Source organism: Pipra filicauda, unplaced genomic scaffold (assembly GCF_003945595.2).
Source record: "Pipra filicauda isolate LSUMZ 115617 unplaced genomic scaffold, ASM394559v2 scaffold177_size2800117_pilon, whole genome shotgun sequence".
Taxonomy (NCBI): Eukaryota; Metazoa; Chordata; class Aves; order Passeriformes; family Pipridae; genus Pipra; species Pipra filicauda.
Genome location: NW_024104284.1, coordinates 2,264,226 through 2,283,376, shown reverse-complemented (window position 1 = coordinate 2,283,376; position 19,151 = coordinate 2,264,226). Strand labels below are relative to the sequence as shown.

Sequence of the window (19,151 nt, the reverse complement as noted above, 5' to 3'; positions counted from 1 at the left end):
TTATGATGTATTAATAATAAGAAAAAAGTCTTCCTCTTGTATCAGCTAATTGGTTAGTTGTGTTTCCAACAAATGCTTCATTGTATAAGAAAACTAGCAAACTTCATACTTAATTCTGCACATTTCCAGACACAGGAATATCAGCAAAACTGATCAAGTATGTATTCATGTTTCCAAACAAGTTTAGGTTGAGATATTTTCTAAAGATGTATTAAAATCTTGAAATGTAGACACATTGTTCCTAATTTACATATCACTGGAAATATTTAAAAGTAATTCACATAAATAAATTTATATCTTTTTAATGTTCATTGTAACTCCTGTTGATATTAATGATGGCACATATATGCTTTTCTTTTTAAGTTTAAACATTCTCAAAGGCAAGGAGCTATTTGCAAACTATAGGATGCCGTATATAGAGCTAAATAAATAAATAAATAAATTCCTCTTCACTGCAGAGCAGTCAGTCACATCAGTCATTAGCACAGTAACAATGTGGTTGCAGGGCAACTTAAAGGTTTTTAACCACAGGCTGCCTTAGTAATTCAGCAAACACTTTAAACCAGCACATCAGGCGGAGCTGCTACTGCAAGAAACCACCCTGCCCTTCTTCTGCCTCCAACAGCCCATTCTCATGAACATCCCTACATGGTCCTACAGGTGCTGGTGCTGGCATAAGCAACAGAGCAGCGGGAGAATACAAACAGCAGCTGTTGGTGGGAGAGAAAACTAAAACTACTTCTGGTGGCAAAGGTGCTTATACAGACTAGTTTCAATTATTTGTGAAAAAACAACCTAAATTACTGTATCAGAAAGGAGGTATAAAAAATGTAGGGTAAATAGTGATTGTGCTACTATTTTGAAGTAGGATCTGTTCCTCATGGTTTGTAGGTCTCGAAACATTGTTCAGGTTGTGTATTCTGTGCTAGCCACAGTGTTAAAATACAAATTTGAACTTTTTAAAAAAGAGTTGGGGAAGAGGAAAAAGAGGGGCGCTTCAGATCTGCTTTGTTTCTAAATAAATTATGCCATTTCATTTACAGTTACTGGGAAAAGAAAGGTATTGCTTCTAAATTCTTACTTTGTTTTTCACTGTAAAATGTATTAATGAAAATTATATATGTGTCAAACCCATTTTAGAGTAATAAGAATGATCTTTGGTTTTATTTTCAGCACCAAAGGGAATACTCCATCTCTCTCCTGATGTTTATCAAGAGATGGAAGCAAGCCGCAACAAATCAGCCCCTGGTACCACTGTAAGCTATTTGTCATCCAAAGAAATGAGCCAGACTTCCAGCTCTTTCTTCAGCATATCTCCTACAACAAATAGCACGGCTACGATTGCCAGGGAACTTCTCATGAATGGAACGTCCCCAACTGCTGAAGCCATAGGTCTAAAAGGAGTATCTCCTGCTTCCCCCTGTTCTACAGTGCAGCCTTCAAAACAACTGGAGTATTTGGCAAGGATTCAAGGCTTTCAGGTATGGGAGGGGGAAAATGAAGCTCTTCAGCCAGAATCGTAGCATTGCCATCAAGGTTTCACTCTTGCCCTCTTGAATGTGGGCATGCATGTAACTTATCTTGTAAAATTAGATGGTGTCCGAGGCAGTTTCTGGGTCCGGGAGATACAACTCTGCACCAATATACGCATCCCTCCTTCTCTTTATTGTTCCTTCCGTACATTCATCTTACTGCAGCCCATCTTTCTCTTCTTTGTCTTCTCTTCAAATAATTACAAGCTTAAATTATGCCTTTTACTTGCACTTCTTTGAGAGTCTTCATCTCTTCGAAATAGAAGCTTTACATACTGCTTTGGCATTGGTTTCTCCCTTCAACTCTGATCCAGAAGGTACCAATGAACCACCTTACCTTTGTGTTTGTTGTCTAGGCTGGGTTATTAATTTCTTTGCTTACCACCCTGCACTTCTTAGTAGTAACTTGATGTTGTGGTTTAGGAATGGTACTTACCAGTTTAGTGCTCCCATTGAGACTCTCCAAACCATGAACCGCTTGCTCACTCCCCCTCCCCTGTGATGGACTGGAGAGGAGAATTAGAGGCACAAAAGGTAAAGATCACAGATTGAGATATGAACAATTTACTGGAAACAGCAATGAGATAAGAAAACTAAATGTAACAGCAACAGTGCTAATGACAGAGGGTGTAAGAAATGAAGGATTCACACGGAAAGCCCTCGACAACAGACAATATCCAACCTCTCCCTCTGCCATGCTACTGGAAGGGACCCTGTTCTCCCTGGAAGAGAATTGCTTCTCCTCACCCCTGGCAATGATATGAGGTGGTGTAGAATAACTTCTGGGTCCTAGCCATGCCCCCATCAAGTACTGCAAAAATTAACGGTCTCCTGGCTGGAACCAGGACATTATTCACCCTATGACATGCCCAAATCCTACACCTTCCGACTATATACATGTAGATAGATAGACAGGTAGATAGACAGATAGATAGATAGATAGATAGATAGATAGGCACATATACACAAGCACAGGTATCCTTTCCAGAGTCAATGGCTGTCCCTTCAAGATGTCTGTTGAGTTCATTTAGTCCATGACTGTGGATTCCATCTGTCTTAGATGTCTCCCAGGGCAGGAGGGCTGGTATGCTCTTGGCTGATTGCAAGCTGCATCAGGAGCTCACAACTGGTGTATCTGGAGCAGTCCATCCTCACTGTCCATGGTAATTATGGCATACAGAGGCCATAATTGAGCAACCAGTACTACACAGTTCAACATTACAGACTGTTCTCACCCAGAAATCAAATTCCCTTGAGGTACACATCGTGTTTCTTCATCCCTCTGCATTACCCACCAAATGCACCCAGATCCTTGAGCAAAAACAACCCCACAGATACATTTGCCTTTGCTTGAGACAGGACTAATCCAAACTATCTTCTCTAATGCATTCCTCATATGCACCATGGAGAGTTTATCCCCTTCTACAGTACATGGAGGTTTTGATTGGGCAGGACCAGCTTGATGGGTAGAGCCTCTATTGTTAACTAAGCAAGTGGCCTTTGTTAAATGTGTATCCCAATGTTTGAAGGTCCCACTGCCCATTGCTTTCAATGTGGTTTTTAACAGTCCCTTATACCATTCAGCTTTCCCAGATGCTGATGCATGATAGGGAATATGGTATACCCACTCAGTGCCGTGCTCTCTGGCCCAGGTCTCTATAAGGCTAATTTTGAAATGAGTTCCATTGTCCAACTCAGTTCTCTCCGGGGCACCATGTTGCCACAGAACTTGCTTTTCAAGGCCCAAATGGTGTTACAGACAGTGACGTAAGGCACAGGACGCGTCTCCAGCGATCCAGTGGTTGCTTCTACCATGTAGAGCTGTAGTCTGTACTCTGGATAACTTGGGTGATGGTGTCCGTGGTTAAGTCCACCCCTGGATTATGAGCCCATCTGTATGTCGCATCTCTTCCCTGATGACCTGAGGTGTCATGGGCCCACCAAGCCTGAAATAACTCATCCTTATGTTGCCAGTCCATGTCTGCCTGAGACACTTGAGTCTTGGCAGCTCAATCCATTTGTCTGTTGTTATGATGCTCTTCAGTAGCCTGACTCTTGGGTGCATGTGTATCTACATGATGGACTTTTACAGCCAACTTTTCTACACAGGCAGAGATGTCTTGCCACACTTCAGGAGCCCAGATGGGTTTACCTCTGTGCTGCTGATTGGTCTTTTTCCATTGGTCTAGCCACCCCCACAGAGCATTTGCTACCATCTGCTAGTCAGTGTAGAGGTAGAGCACTGACCATTTCTCTCATTCAGCAACATCTACAGCCAACTGGACAGCTGTCAGCTGTGCAACCTGACTTGATCCACCTTGTTCCTTCAATAGCTTCTGCAACTTGCTATGTAGGGCTCCATTTGGCAGCTTTCCATTTTTGATGTTACCCTACAATACAACAGGAACCATCAGTGAAGAGAGCATATCGCTTTTCAGTTTCTGGTAGCTGATTATATGGTGAGGCCTCCTCAGCATATGTCACCTTCTCCTCCTCTGATAATCATGATAGTCCCAAATTTTCACCTTCGGGACAGTTCGTGATGACTTCCAAGATCCATGGGCAATTGGGGTTTCCTATTCGAGCTCATGTGACCCACTTACTCCACGTAGCATGGGTGGCATGATATGTGGAAAGGACTTTCCCTTTGAACGTCCAGCCCAGCAGTCAGGGCACCAGGAGGGCTGTGCTTTGCTGACAATCACTTCTGAAGCAGCTCAAACCCCTTCATAAGCTGCCAGTATCTCTTTTTCAGTTGGGGTGTAACAGTCTTGGGTCCTTTGTATTCTCACTCCAGAACCCCACGAGTCACCCCTGGGTACTTTTTGCCAGAGACTCCAGGAAGGACCATTCTCCCTGGCTGCAGTGTTGAGTGCATTTTTCACATCTTGCCCATCCTGACTGGCCCAAGGGCTACTGCATGGGCAATCTCCTGTTTAATTTGTTCAAAAGCTTATTGTTCAGGACCCCACTTAAAATCATTCTTCTTCCATTTCACAATAGAGAGGGCTTACAAACTGACTGTACTCTGGAATATGCATCCTCCAAAAACCCTAGGCGCCTAGGAAAGCCTGTGTTTCTTTCTTGCTGGTTGGTGGGGACATAGCTGCTACTTTGTTGACCAAGTCCATTGGATTCTGACAATGTCCATCTTGCTATTTTACTCCTAAAAACTTAATTTCCTGGGCAGATCTCTTGACCTTACTTTATGGCAAAACCAACCTTCAGGAGAATTTGGATTATCTTCTTCCCCCTTCTCAGAAATTTCCTCTGCTGTTTTGCCCCACATGGTGATGTCATCAATGTATTGCAAATGTTCTGGAGCCTTTTCTAGTGCAGTAGGGATCAGTCTACAGCAAATAGTGGAGCTGAGTTTCCCCCACTGGGGCAGTCAGTTCCAGGTGTACTGGACACGCCTCCAGGTGAAAGCAAATTGTGGCCTGCAGTCTGCTGCTAAGGGAATGGAGAAAACCACATTAGCAATATTGATGGTGGCACCGCTTTACTCCAGTTTGTACTGAAGTTCCAGCATGCCTGGTACAGCAGCACTCAATGGTGATGTGACTTTGGTCAGGCCACAATAGACTGAGAGACTCTCAGTCTCCACTCCCCAGTGGACTTACTCACAGGCCATATAGGACTATTAAAGGGTGATCAAGTCTTGCTGACCACTCCTGGGCTCTCCAGTTCATGAATCATCTCAGCAATGGGGGTCACGGAGTCTCGGTTGGTGTGGTATTGCTGACAGTGCACCATTCCAGTGGCCATCAGTAACTATTTTTCAACCCTCAGCAGTCCCATAGCAGAAGGGTTCTTTGAGAGACCAGGCAAGGTATTCAGCTGATTTCCTCTGTCTCCACAGTAGCTATCCCAAGAGCCCAATAAAGCCCTTTTGGGTCCTTGAAATGGACCCTCTCCTGATGTAATCTGTGCCAAGGATGCACAGGGCCCCTAGGCCAGTGTTATGATCCAGTTATTAAAATTATTAGAAATGTCTTTGCCCAAATTAAGGTGCAGATGAGACCGTATGCCAGAGTCAATAGTATGGATTTTATTTAACAGTAGATGTGAGGCAGAGAAAGAGAGAGAGACAGAAATAGAAAAAGGATGGGGGGGACAAGAAAGAGCGTGACAGAGAAAGATTAAAATAGAAAATGTATCACCACTCTGTGGACCCAGTGGCGTTCCGTTCTTCTGGTCTTCTTGGTGGTGAGGGTCCCACACAACATAGAGTCCAATGGATTAATATACATTCAGATGTCCAGGCACCACCCCTGGCAGGGAAAAGCTCTACAGTCTCTTGCGACAGGCTCTGGATTTGTTGCATCACTTGGATCACATGCAGTCCTCTTGTGGTGGAAGATGTCAGGAATGAGTCTGGGGTCTTTAATGGTTTATGACCCCTTCTCAGGTGCCTCTCATGTGAATGCCCTGTGTGTACATGGTCTTCCTGGGAGTGGTTGGAGATTACTCCTTTGGTTTAGTGTGGAGAGATTTCGCAATCACACACCCAAAACTCTTCTCCTCCACCACCTGATGAGCCTTGTTTACTTCTCCTCTGACCTGAGAAAATTAGGCAATAGTCTTATCTGAAGCTCCCATCACAGTCCAGATTCCGATCATGAAGCATGTTTGGGAGGGGGGTGCTTCGATGATCGCAGACAGGCAGTTGCTTTCTCGCAGTTTGACAAAAAGTCTTTCTGTGATTTTGGCAGTGTTTAAGACATTAACAACAATTGAGTCCATCACAACCAGTCACAATGGGGTGTTTTTGCCATTCATTCTCAGTCAGGCTCACTTTAGCTTCTAGTACAGTCAGTTGTTGTGTTCCCCTTGTCACCCCAGCAATAGAGATGGATTCTGCCCCTACATATCATATCAGGATACACTGTGCGCCGATGTCAACTAAAGTCTTACACTCTTCTGGTTCTGATGTGCCAGGCCACTGGATCCACACAGTCCAATAGATCTGATTGTCCCTTTCCTCCACCTGGCTGGAGGCAGGGCCCCTCAAGTTCTGGTAATAGTACTCATTGCTCATTGTTAATATGAACTGGAGGTCTGTTCAAGAGGATTGGAGGTAACATCAGGTCTCCTATTCTGAGGACTTGCCCTCTGGAAACTGGAGTGGCATCTATCCTTGAAGAATTTCTTGGAGTGGTTGTTCTTCCTCTCAACTCATGTATCCATGCTGCTACAGTAGAGGTGGGTTTTCCATCCAACTTCCTCATGTCCTCTCCATAGTCATGCAAGTAGAACCATTGGTTACCTGGTGGTGTGTACCCTCTTTCTCCCAAGCTTTCTGTTGGAGTGCTTGCTCCCAATGGAAGAGAATCTGATCCACACTGGCGGGACGTGGGACATTTCTTCTCTAATTTCCTTGAGTCTTTCGAATCTGTCTACAGTCTTGGACAGTCTTTCTGCAGCTGAGGCTCAGGTTAGTAGGGAGGAAAAAGACAATCTTCATGTTGCCAGAGTCACGTAGTCACCTGAAACACTGTTTGTTCTCCTTCTTTCATTGACATCAATGCCCATGAGTTGGTGTACGATGATGGCATGCTCTGTACAAACGGGTTTTGTACACTGGACCTCATCTGGATCTACAGGGGACTGCTTGTTATTTGCATTCTTATAGATTATCTCCAGCACAGCTAATTCTCTCAGGTACTGGATACCTTTCTCCATGGTGTTCCACCTGCTTGGGTGCACTACTAGATCATCCTTGAGAGAATAATTTTCCCTAATTGTGAAGTAAGATAACACACAAGTACCCCTGAAATGCCAAGCAGTGGAAGGAGTTCAGGAAAATTTATTCCAAAGTCGAGAACACTAGACTTACAAGGGAAAAACTTCTAGCAGTGCTGCAAAAAGCACTGCCTCAGAAAGACACTCCTCCTGTTCTCTTCAAGGCTTTTTATCTTCACTGGCCTCCCTCCCCAGGTCCTCTCCTATGCACAGGCCTGTAGCATCTGTTTATCTCTCCTCATAACAGAGAAAGAGCCTGCAAGCTTCCTGTGGTTCTGCTGCAGTTTGGGTGGCCACAGTGCCTGTTGGTTTGCTTTCCTTCTCCTCCCCATGAGGGTGCTGTCTGGTATTGAACTGTGTCCGGTGAAGAGTACCCAGGGCTCAATACATTTCAATAAGTTGCTCCTCTCTGGAGTTGCCACAGCATTCTCCTTGCAAGTAATCTGTCACTTTATCAAGGTCTTGTAGTTGTTCAGGAGTGAACTTCCATGCCATTGGAGCAGATAATTTCCCCCAAAACTGGCCCATTTTCTCCCATATTCCATGCCACTCATGACTGTCCACCCTCAGGGAGGATCTCTGAATGACCTTCCTAGAAATCTTTCTTAACTAAACATGGTGTGGACCACACTGAGGAGGCCTGGCAGACATAGCAACAAGAACATGCTTTCCTTAACATCCAAAGGGAATTGAAAATTCTCAGAAGCTGTTGTAACAGGCCTGAAGAAGGAAGAAGGGGTGAAAAGCTGGGGAAAATCATCCTTCCCATTCCCCCCTCAAACTGGGTACGATTATTAACAAACTCCCAGAGGTAGCACCTGAGATAAAGGCAAAAGAATAACACTGCATACACATCCCAAATGACCCTTATTGCCTTTGATGTTATCATATCATAAGCTGATATCACACAGTACAGCAACAAAGCAATCCTGATCCCCTTTCCTGCTCAGAAAAAAAACATCGTGAGCAGCACATATGGGAATATCTGCAGGGTTAGGTACCACAAGCACATAAACGGACCAAGCAACATTGTAATCAGTGGCTCTATGCCTAATACAACAAATGGTTAGATCAAGTTTGTTTCCAACTCACTCTGGGCAAATCAGTTGTTATCGCAACCATTCATGCCCAACATTGGGTGCTAAAAATTCTGTCATGGTTTAGGAATGGTACTCCCCAATTTAGTGCTCCCACTGCGACTCTCTAAACCATGTGCTGCTCACTCCCTCTCTCCCCCTCCCTTCCAGCCCTTGCTCTGTGGTGGGATGGAGAGGAGAATTGGAGGCCCAAAAGGTAAAGATCAAGGGCTGAGATAAGAACAATTTACTGGAAACAGCAATGAGATAAGAAAATGAACAGTAAAAACAACAATACTAATGACAGAGGGTGCAAGAAATGAAGGATTCACACGGAAACCCCTGGACAATAAACAACATCCGACCACTTCCTCCACCATGCTGCTCGACCGAAAGGGACCCTGTTTTCCCTGGAAGAGAATCCCTTCTCCCCACCCCCAGCAATGATGTGAGGTGGTGTAGAATAACTTCTGGGTCCTAACCATGCCCCCTTCTAAGTACTACAAAAATTAACGCTATTCTGGCTGGGATCAGGACATTTGAAAACTATGTTTTGCTCAGTAGTGAAAGTAGACCTGGTGTCAGAGCAATGCAGAATGTTTTTGCCATCACAGTCAATATTATAGAATGTAAGATGAACCATACTGGGTCAGTGCATGAGTCCTTCATCACTGATAACCTGCACCCAGCAATTTCTACATTTCATAGGACAGTGGCAGCCTCTGTAGTACATCCAGTCATTTCTGCGGTGTGGAAGATGGGAAAAGGAAACCTATTCCCTATCACATTACATGAAAATTTATATGTGTATATGGGTAATGGCTCATTTTACTGTGTTGCACCACCAGAGGATAGGACCAGATATGTAGAAATATATTTTTCCTGTCATAGGTTTTTGGTTTGAGTTTTTGTTTTGTTTGGGGTTTTTTCCCTTTTCAGAATTGTGTATTTGTTTCATTTGAAAGGTTGGTTTCATATGCTCTAGCATATGTAATTTGATCATATAACCCAATTCTGGAAGTGGGAGGTTTCTGTTGGAATTTTTGCATGCCTGATAATGGATTTTTTTTGTAATTTACAAAGTATGCATTAATGGGAAGTGACTTAAAAGAGGCTGCTAGGATTCAAGGAATAGTGTCAGATGTTCTGTTGGTATAAGCAGCATAGATATATTACATTTGCTTACATCAGATATCCAACACACTTGCAACAAACGTGGGTAGAGCCCTCCCCAAATCTTCGTTCGCGAAGCCTAGCCATGATGATGACATCAGATATCATCAGTTGTGGATTTAACTTAAGACTGTTTCTGTCTAAAATATACATTCAGCTTTTTTTTGGTCTTCATTTTTGAAATGTCATTTTTGCTTCATTAGTTTGAATGTCTCTTAATGAAACAAATGGTAAAAGCCTCAGCCTCACTGTAGTAGAGTTAAGCTGCTAATAGGAATTCAGTCTTCCTGAGTTCGATTTGTTACCTGCCTGCAGTAGAAACAGATGAATTCTGATGAAAAGAAATTCAATCCGTGGAGTTCTCACTGCTCACTTTCACATCTTGTCAGATTGCTTGTGTCTACTAGTAATGCTTTATTTTCATAGAACCGATGCACAATTTATGTTACTGTTTTGGTTCCTACTTGCCTACAGTATGTGGTTATTGTAAAATGATTAGTTGTGTTTGTCCTGGTTTTTTTCATGCTTTGATTCTAGATGCTTATGTAGAAATTGTTTTTAAAGGGTCTTACCTTGAGCCAAAAAGTATAATCTGTTTCATCCATGAACTAGACTACTACTTTTTACTTGGCCCTAATACAAACCAAGGAATTTGGTAAAGAATCTCAATTATTAACATCTATCCACTGTGTATGTAACTGATGGTTTTACATCATCTTAGCATGCTTTTTAACACCTTGCTTGAATAAGCCTGGTTATTGATGTGAAACTGCTGCTGATGGGTGGCTGAGCCGAGGTGGAGCAGTGAATAGAATCTCTGTGGGAAGTGGCTCGGTGGCCTGTCAGGTGCACAACACAGGTCTCTTCACCATTTCAACCTAGAAAGCTCTTTGTCTTTAAGAGTTTAAAAGCCAATTTCTTTGCAAGCTAAATTTCTCAGGCTTATTTACTAAGTAGATAACTACTGCATTTGCAAACAGCTAGCTTGTTTCATGTTTCCTGAATGACCCAAAATGATTTTTAAATTGTTAGCATGTATTTGTATTCTGGTCCAGATGATAACCGTAGTTTTGTCTTTCATTGAAGAACGTATACATTCTGTTCTGTTACAATGTATTTTTTGAATTTTTTAAAAAATCAATAAATACTCATATGATGTTTCATTTGTAAATGTAAACAATGTTATTTGCTTATTTGAATGGTTTTCTTGAATTACTTTAGCTGCAGGAGACACATCTCTAAAATGTGGTTACTTAATTCTTTTAAACTGTTTCTGTATGATCTCAGCCATGTTCTATTGTAAGCCCTGAATATTAAGAGTTATTGGGACCAATATATAGTTAAGTACTAAAAAATTGCATTTTTATTCTTTATGGTTATTATTCTAAAGATATTTGTAATTGATAAGTAGCAGCTCAGTGGCACTGAAAAACAGGTGTTTAGCTTGGATACTTTCAAAGCTCAAGCTTCAAATTACCAGTGATAATTAAACACAAATACTTAAAGCAAGCCTTTACAAACTCTGAATAAAGCATTTTTAGTGCTTGCTTCATATTTATGAATATCATCTACAAGTTAATTGTTTTGCAGACTTTGACTAGAAATGGTTTAAAGGAAAATTTAGTTTTGGTAAAACTGTTATTTTTAAATGACTGTGTGATATTTTGGCCGTTGTTTTGTAACCAGATTAGGAAAGTTTCAGTTGTTTCTGCTGACTGTTTAAGTGCATTAAATTATTCTGAGAGTTCGTTTAAATGGAAACATTTAGAGAAGCTGTTTGCACATGAATAACTTGAACCTCCACTTTTTACTTAGGCAAAATGTAACTAGCAAGTAGTCCGGTAGGAAATTCCACTGGGAGTTTCCATGAAGCAAAGACTGTAAAATATAAAAAGCCATGAGTGAGTGCCCACAGTCTGTCCCAGTGCATGGCTGCAGCCATACTTGGCTTGCTGCATTGGCGGGGCTTGGAGATCGTAGCTTTTTCTCTGTAGTGGCTACATAGCAAAACCTCACACAGGATATAGTTTCTATGTGATGTATTCCTTTGGTTGCAATGGTTACACAGTTATTTTTTTCCTCTCCACACTTTTTTGGTGGTTAACTGTTCGATTTTATAAATTGATGCACTTAACAGTTTATTGTTTGGCATTTCTAAATATTTCTCATTTCCCCAATGGCACATGTTTCTAAGTGACTGCATGTACAGGAGAGGTCCTGCTGGATGCTCTAGAGTCAGGTTTACTTGTGGCTCATACATTTCAGGGCATGGGTTTGAATTGTTGGCAGGGGTAGGCTGAAACTAAATTTCTACACTTATATTAGGGTTGACACTGAACTCAAACCTTTCACTGCAGTGGCTTTAAACAAAACTAAACACTTTGTGAAGGTTGGATTTGGGAGTGCTTGGATCTAACTACTGAGGTATGTGAGGAGAATTCCAGGGAAATTCAACCCTCAGAGAACTTCAAAGAAAGAGTTATAGTTTTGATCTGATCTGTACATAATCGACAATTTCTCTGAGCAGGTCAGATTTTAAAAAGCACCTAAATAACATTTTTAAAATTGACTCAGGCACTATGGATGCTAATTGCAAGTAATTTAAAGCTGTAAAATCATCCAAAAAGTGATACTTTTTGTATCACCAAGTGATACTGTTCTGTCCTTGGATGTGTCGGCTGCAGACAGTTCGTGGCCACTGTTGGGCTGAGATTGTAATCGTGGAAAATAGGCTAGTTCTGAGGGGTACAAAAGTCGCATCACTCATTCAAATTAGAAAAAACAAACAATAATTAAGAGAAGCCTTTGAAATTATAGCATCAGGCGTCTTGACATCATTAATGTTATACAGATTTGAAAGCTATGTCAGCAAAATGTTTTTAGATGAATGGTTCTTTGAAGATCCTATCTCCAAAAATCAGGAAAAATGAGAAAGTGAAGATGTTTGTAGAATAGTGTTAGAGAACACTTGAAATAAGGCTGTTAAAGAAAATACTGCTTCATCCACATCTGGGGTCAAGCCCCCCAGTAATTCTATGTGTATAACTGTGCATCTAACCCCCCCCCCCCCCAAGCCATTGGAGACTTATTTTCCAGCAGGATTGACCAGACTGCAAATATTAGTGAAATTGTTCTGAAACAGTAGCGTACAGTCAGGCCCAGAGGGAACTATGATCAGCTGATTCACCTTAGTGTTAACACTCAAAGGGCAGAGAGAAATAATGACATTTATATTGAAAAATATAATGAGTTCTTACTCTTTAATTCCCTTGAAATAGCTTGAGTGACTGTGCTGCCATGTATTATCAATACTTACTTCTGTAAAACAAGCTGTGGATTCAGGCTTTTGTTTCCTGTCCCAGTGCCTTGGGTCTTAGTCAGGTGTACTAGGACTGTACCTGCTCATTGTTCAGATCAGTTTCTGTCAAACGATGTGCAGAATGATGTTGTGCTCTGTCATCACCAAAAGTATTGAAACTTGGCCTTTGGCAGAGGGTATTATCCTCCTGTATGTTTGTACTGTGCCATGCTCAATGGCCAGTACAATAATCCCAACAGCAATATTTTTCTCTTGCCCACAGGGAGTATAAACACCTTTAGAAATGGTTGACAAAGTCCTCATTATCTCAGTTTCTGTCTCTTCTGGAAACTGTGGGGTTTTTTTCTGATGGGAAGTTTGCACTTTCACCAATTAACAAACTATTGCCTGATGTTCCAATTACTATAGACTTTTGTTGTGGGTTAACTCCAGTGGGCAGCTTAAGCTCCACACAGCTGCTCACTCTCTCCCCCCTGGTGGGATGAGGGAAAGAATCAAAAGGGCATGAGTGATAAAACTCGAGAGCTGAGATAAAGACAAAGGCTGTGTGTGCAAGCAAAGAAAAACAAGGAATTCAACCACAACTTCCCGCGGGCAGACAGATGATCAGCCATCTCCTGAAAGTGGGGCTCCATCATATGTGGTGGTGACTTGGGAACACGGATGTTGTAGCACCAAATGTCACTCCTTCCACCTTTCCGCAGTTTTTATCACTGAACAGGATGTCATAGGTCTGGGATATCCCTTGGGTCAGTTGGGGTCAGCTGTCCCAGCTGTGTCCCTTCCCAACTGCTTGTGCACCCCCAGCCTGCTCACTGGTGAGGTGGTGTGAGAAGCAGAAAAGGCCTTGACTTGGAAGCTCTGCTTAGGAATAGCAAAAATGTCAGTGTGTTATCAAGTGTTTTGGTCACAAATCCAAACTTTAGTACTACACGTGCTTTTATGAAGAAAATTAGCTCCATCCCAGCCAGAACCAATGTAATTTCCACTCTTTATTCCATACCATTGACATCATGCTCAGGTCCCACACTCCCTCATTAACAACCCACTCTTTCCTATCCCGTGATATATGCGCAGATATCATCCCCTTAGTCTATGGACCACCCCTTTAAAAAGTCCACAAAATGTCCATTGAGTTCATTTAGTCCATGTTTATTCAATCTGTTATGGTGGTCACTCTGGACAGGAGAGGTGGTGTGCTGTATGGAGTTGCTGAGTACGAAAGACAGCTCAGGTTGGGTCACTGCTGCACTTTTCGCATCTTCTTGTCAGGCTTTTCCTCTCTTGGTTCAGGTGGTTCCTGTTATAGTTATTCCTATAAAACACAACTCAGATCCTGGGTTACAACAATTTAAAGGTATTTCCATTACAGTCTCCACCCCAGGTTCCTTTGGGCCAGGTTGTAGGATTTAACAATAGGCTGTAGCAACAGGGTTTGCTTCCTTTGCTCCTAACCAGGCTAGCAACAAGGGATTCCTGCTACAGTAATTTTTGTAACATGCAACTCAAATCCTTGGTTACAAAAATTTAAAGGTATTTACATTACAGTCTTCACCCCTTGTCCCTTTGGACCAGACCATAGAGTTCATTGCAGTGAACTCTTCCCCTTGCCCCTGTTCCAGCTTGGGATTATTCACAGGTCCACAGTCCACTGGGGCAGTATATGGTCCAGTGTGGGCTTCTCTACATTCCTTAGGGATGTAGCTGCTCCAGAATGACAGTACCCATAGGCCACAGACCCTGCAGGGGAGTGCCTGCTCTGGCACAGACTACTCCATGGCCACCTCTGTTTCTGGTTGTACCTGCTCCAGCATGAACTTACCCACAATCACAGTCCTGTGAATTTGAGATCCAGCCTGTCCAGCACAGGTATGGCAGCATTGCCCTGGCCATCTGCCAGCCCATTCTTGTTATCAGTACGTTCCCAGGCAGAGCAGAATAGGATGATAAGGAGAACAGAAGAAGCAAACAGCAGAAGCAAAAAGCAGCCAGTAATGAGCAATAGTTTCTAATCTACAGCCAGGCAAGCAAGCCCCATGACAAGCACAGGAGCCTGACAATTAATATCTAAACAGATATAAATTTGATATAGCATACTATGATCAAATCCTTTGTTATCTCTAACCCCTCATGCCCCACACTAGGTGCCAGAGGGGACAGTTACGGGTTAACCCTGGTGGGCAGCTCAACTCCGTGCAACTGCTCTCTTACTCCCCTCCAGTGGGATGCGGGAGAACAACCAGAAGGGTAAAAGTGCAAAAACTCAGGGTTTGAGATAAAGACAGTTTAATAAGGAAAGCAAAAGTCACACGCGCAAGTAAAGCAAAACAAGTAATTAATTCACCAATTCCCATGGGCAGGCAGGTGTTCGGCCATCCCCAGGAAAGCAGGGCTCCATCGCACGTAACAGTGACTTATGAAGACAAACGCCATCTCTCCGAATGCCTCTTCCCTCCCCTTCCTCCTTCCCCCAGCTTTCTATGCTGAGCATGATGCCATATGGTATGGGATATTCCTTTGCTCAGCTGGGGTCAGCTGTCCCAGCTGTGTCTGCTCCCAGCTTCTTACCCATCTCCAGCTTCCTTGCTGGTGGGGTAGTGTGAGAAGCAAAAAAGCCCTTGATGCTGTGTGAGCACTGCTCAGCAATAGCTGAAATATCAGTGTGTTACCCATGCTCTTTTGGTCACAAAGCCAAAACATAGCACTAAAACAGCTACTATGAACAAGCTCCATCCCAGTCAAAACTGGTACATCTTTTTATTCTTCAGTGAAATCTTTACAGCTGTGTGACACTGGGCAGAAGTCAGGAAATAGGAGAGCTACCTTTATCCTTACAGTGACTGTAAGCACAACTTACAGTCATTGTGCTCAGAAGAGAACTTACACCTTCTTATCAGGTTATTTTCTACAAAGCTTAGCTATTTATTCAACACAACTACTATTTTTTGTTGTATTTACAGGGAAAGAAGTTTCCTCCAAGGAATGGCAGCAGGTCAGTGAGGATTTTATTGACAATTTTAGGGACATTTCTGATTCATGGAACTCCAGGGTACCTGTTAGTTGAAAGTCCTTACCTGGCTCTCAGAAACTTGCAGGTGTCCTGCTGCACTAAAAATCAAGTTCTCAAATGGCTGTGTTATATAGGAAAGGACTTCAAGGTTTCCAAACCCTGATTTATACATGACTAGCCAAAAGAAAGAAAACATGTTGGGAATGTGAAATAGAGGGAGAGATAAAACAGAACAAGGTGATAGTAAGAATTGTTCTTGTTCCTCTTCATGTAAAAATCAAAGCACCTGAACTTTGTTGCACTCTGGTTTATAGGGTCTTAATCACTTGAGTTCTGAGGGAAGGTAAGCAGTACCACAGTTGATGGCAGTGACTCAGGGTAGATCTACAAGAAGTGGTTTTATACTTTTCATCTATTTTGGAAATGTTTCTGTGGACTATGGATCATCTAGTTCATATTATCCTATTTTTGACCTCGAAGTCAAAATAGTGGTACCATTCTGAGAAAAAATAACCATAAGAATCATTCTCATGTGAGTTTCCATGAGGAAAGGTGTACAAGTATGGAAATATAGCATATTTGTTCTCAGAGCATACCGTAGGAGGTAATATTTGGTGCAGGAAAAGTGTTTCTGAATTAACTCATGAGCATGTAGAATTAGGAAAACAAATGCAAATCTAGCACAAGGTCTCCAACTACTTGGCTTCCGTCCAGAAATCTGTCTAAACTAGCTTTCTTCTGTTCTGGCTATCGTTGCCTTTCTCTTTCTTACCAGCAAAGAGGCCCTCTATTCAAGAACTGCTAAAGTTTTGTTCTTCTTGCCTCCAGAAACAGCCAGGTGCCTCTTTTTTTTGTTTCAGTTTCTAAAAGGAAAGAAGGTAAACAGAATAACTGGCTAATAGTGTTGTGTGGGTCCCCAGGTGTGGTGTGATTGTCACCTTGGTAACATTTTAGCTTTTCTGCTTGGCATCTTACAAATAATAATTCGAAATCCTCCCACATACCCCTTCATGTAACTCGGTCTGTGGAAAAAATGTGAGTTATATTTCCATATCCAATTTTAGAATTTAAGGGGTTTATGTATGAGAAAGTTTAAAAGCTATCAGGATCTCTCAAAATACTGCAGCCAGCACTAAACACACCGGGCTGTGTTCTCTGCCAAAATCTTTCTCAGTAAATCCTAATGTGACTTGATAACTTAGCTGTGGGCTTAGCCTTGGAATAGAGCCCAAACTTTGAAAGACTGGAAGTTTCAGTTGGCAAAAATGTGAAGGTGCAGTGGTGAATTCATAGCAGACTGGGGTTTAGCTTTAATTATACTAAGGGAACTCAGCTCTCAGGCAAAATCCTTTAAAAAGAGAAGCAACAAGAAAAGGTGAAGAAGGAGAAAAGAGACAAGTTGCAGTTTATTCCCCTCTCTGTGATTGAAGCTGAGACTTTCAGAAAAGGGGGTTTTTTGGCTGTCATCTCTTTCAGTCTCGTTCAGAGTTGGAAGCTGTATTGGGTTTCTCTGGCCAGGTTTTGGTAGCAGGGTAATTTTCAGAAGTGAAGTGGTTGTTTCTTGTTTTAATTATAGGGTGGTTCTTTAAGCATACTGCCCTATTTCTAGGTTAATGCACAACATCAGTGTCTGTACCAGCATCAGACTTCTGAGCAAACTCAGGCAGCTGATTTTCTATTCACGGTTTCACAGTAATGCTGTTCCCTCTTCATTAACACAGCGTTCAAGGCTTTCACATGCAGTTTGTAAACAGAGAATCATTAATGCTTGCTTCGCTTTTCACTTCAGTGACAACCTTCATCCTGAACAAGTGTGTTCCTGAGAACATTTCCATTCATGCTGTTGCTAGAAAGTTATTTTAAACCAAAGCAATTTTCTCTCTCCAAACTAACCAAGTTCCTCTCTCAGTCAGTTGTTCAGATTGATAAGACACAGGCTCCTCCACAAATACTCCATACCATGCTTGTCCTCTGTGTATGTTATTAGCAGAACACAGAATCTCTCACTTCCCTCCTACTTTTTAGCCATGTGATGAAAATAGGAGATCTCAGGGTTGCCAGTTTTTTCACGTTTCCTTTGACTGAGAATTATAAAATTAATTAAAACTCCTCTCCCTGGAAATACAGTCTTTACCTGAATAATTATAGGTGTATGGCAGACAAGTTGTTTCTGCAAAAACCACGTCAGCTATAGCTTACATTATTCTGTAGTTCTTTACAGTGTGTTAATTTCTGAATAATTAATTTATTAATTTTTTTCATGATTTTCTTATTCACTTAGGGGAAGGGTTGTATTCAGTGTTTAAACTCACTGTACTTAAGCTACTCTCTCCTATGTCAACAAAAAAATACTTATCTTTGTTATAGAACAGAGGAAATGAACAGGGGAGCCAGGTAGTTTTCAATGTAAGCCTGATTTATTTTTATTTTTTTTATAGAAAGTCACGTCCCGTCTCCTGATTTCAGCTTCCTTATCAGACAAACTGATAGGTTTGCAAAGGTCTCTGCATCTCTCGATGCCAGACGTTGTAAATGTGGTTGCTCAGTTTGCATGTGCTCCAGAGGGACACTGTCTTTATAAATACAGACCTGGGTTGAGACTTAACAGATGGAAGGAGGACAGTAAGCACCTTACTGTACTGATTATCCTCTATGCTGCTATGATGGCAGTGGTGTTAGCTGATTTTCTCTTTAGTGAAACCAAACATCACACCCAGAGGTAAGACAGAGCTGGGTCTCCTTTGCTTGACAACGCATAATATATGACCAGACTTCCCAGATCTGCAGAATCACAGGAAAAGGAGCTCTGAATTCAGGGGATATCTAAATAGCTTGAAAAAAAGGACATACAAGCTTCTTTGGCTCAGATGATAAACTTGCTTTGCATTTACCAGATATTTTATATATTCCTTTTGGGAACTGCATCAAGTAAGTTTTTTTGCTCTTATTTGTACTTTGCTTGTTTTTATAGATGTCAAGTGTCTGCTTTGCTGTAGTCAGGAACATAAAATACTGCCACAGTAACCTGTGACAATGCCTTGTCTGCTTGTTCCCTATTTATGGTGCAGTAATGGTTTGTTTCTTAGTCTAAACCCTAGGACTGTATTTTAATGAAGATTTAAGGCTACAATACAGCTCCTATTCAAACTGTGTAAGAGAGGCATGTTGGAATAGCTCAAGATTTACTGCTGAACTGTCAGTCTTCAAGCTACCAAGTGTCTTTACCCTTTGGTGCAGTAGCTACAGTGGAAACTCTGCCCACTGCTGTGAAGCAGACACAGCGATTAATGAACCTG

At 42.0% G+C, this 19,151-nt stretch overlaps 1 protein-coding gene across 4 annotated transcripts in view; it reads left to right on the top strand.

The window, feature by feature from the left end:
* The window catches only part of STAU2 (staufen double-stranded RNA binding protein 2), a 171,721-nt gene that overhangs the window by 84,489 nt on the left and 68,081 nt on the right, over positions 1–19,151 (top strand). For all 4 annotated transcript variants that reach the window (XM_039379843.1, XM_039379845.1, XM_039379844.1 and 1 more), the window contains exon 12: positions 1,174–1,481. In XM_039379843.1, the coding sequence (XP_039235777.1) occupies positions 1,174–1,481 (308 nt within the window). The remainder of the gene's footprint in view (positions 1–1,173; positions 1,482–19,151) is intronic.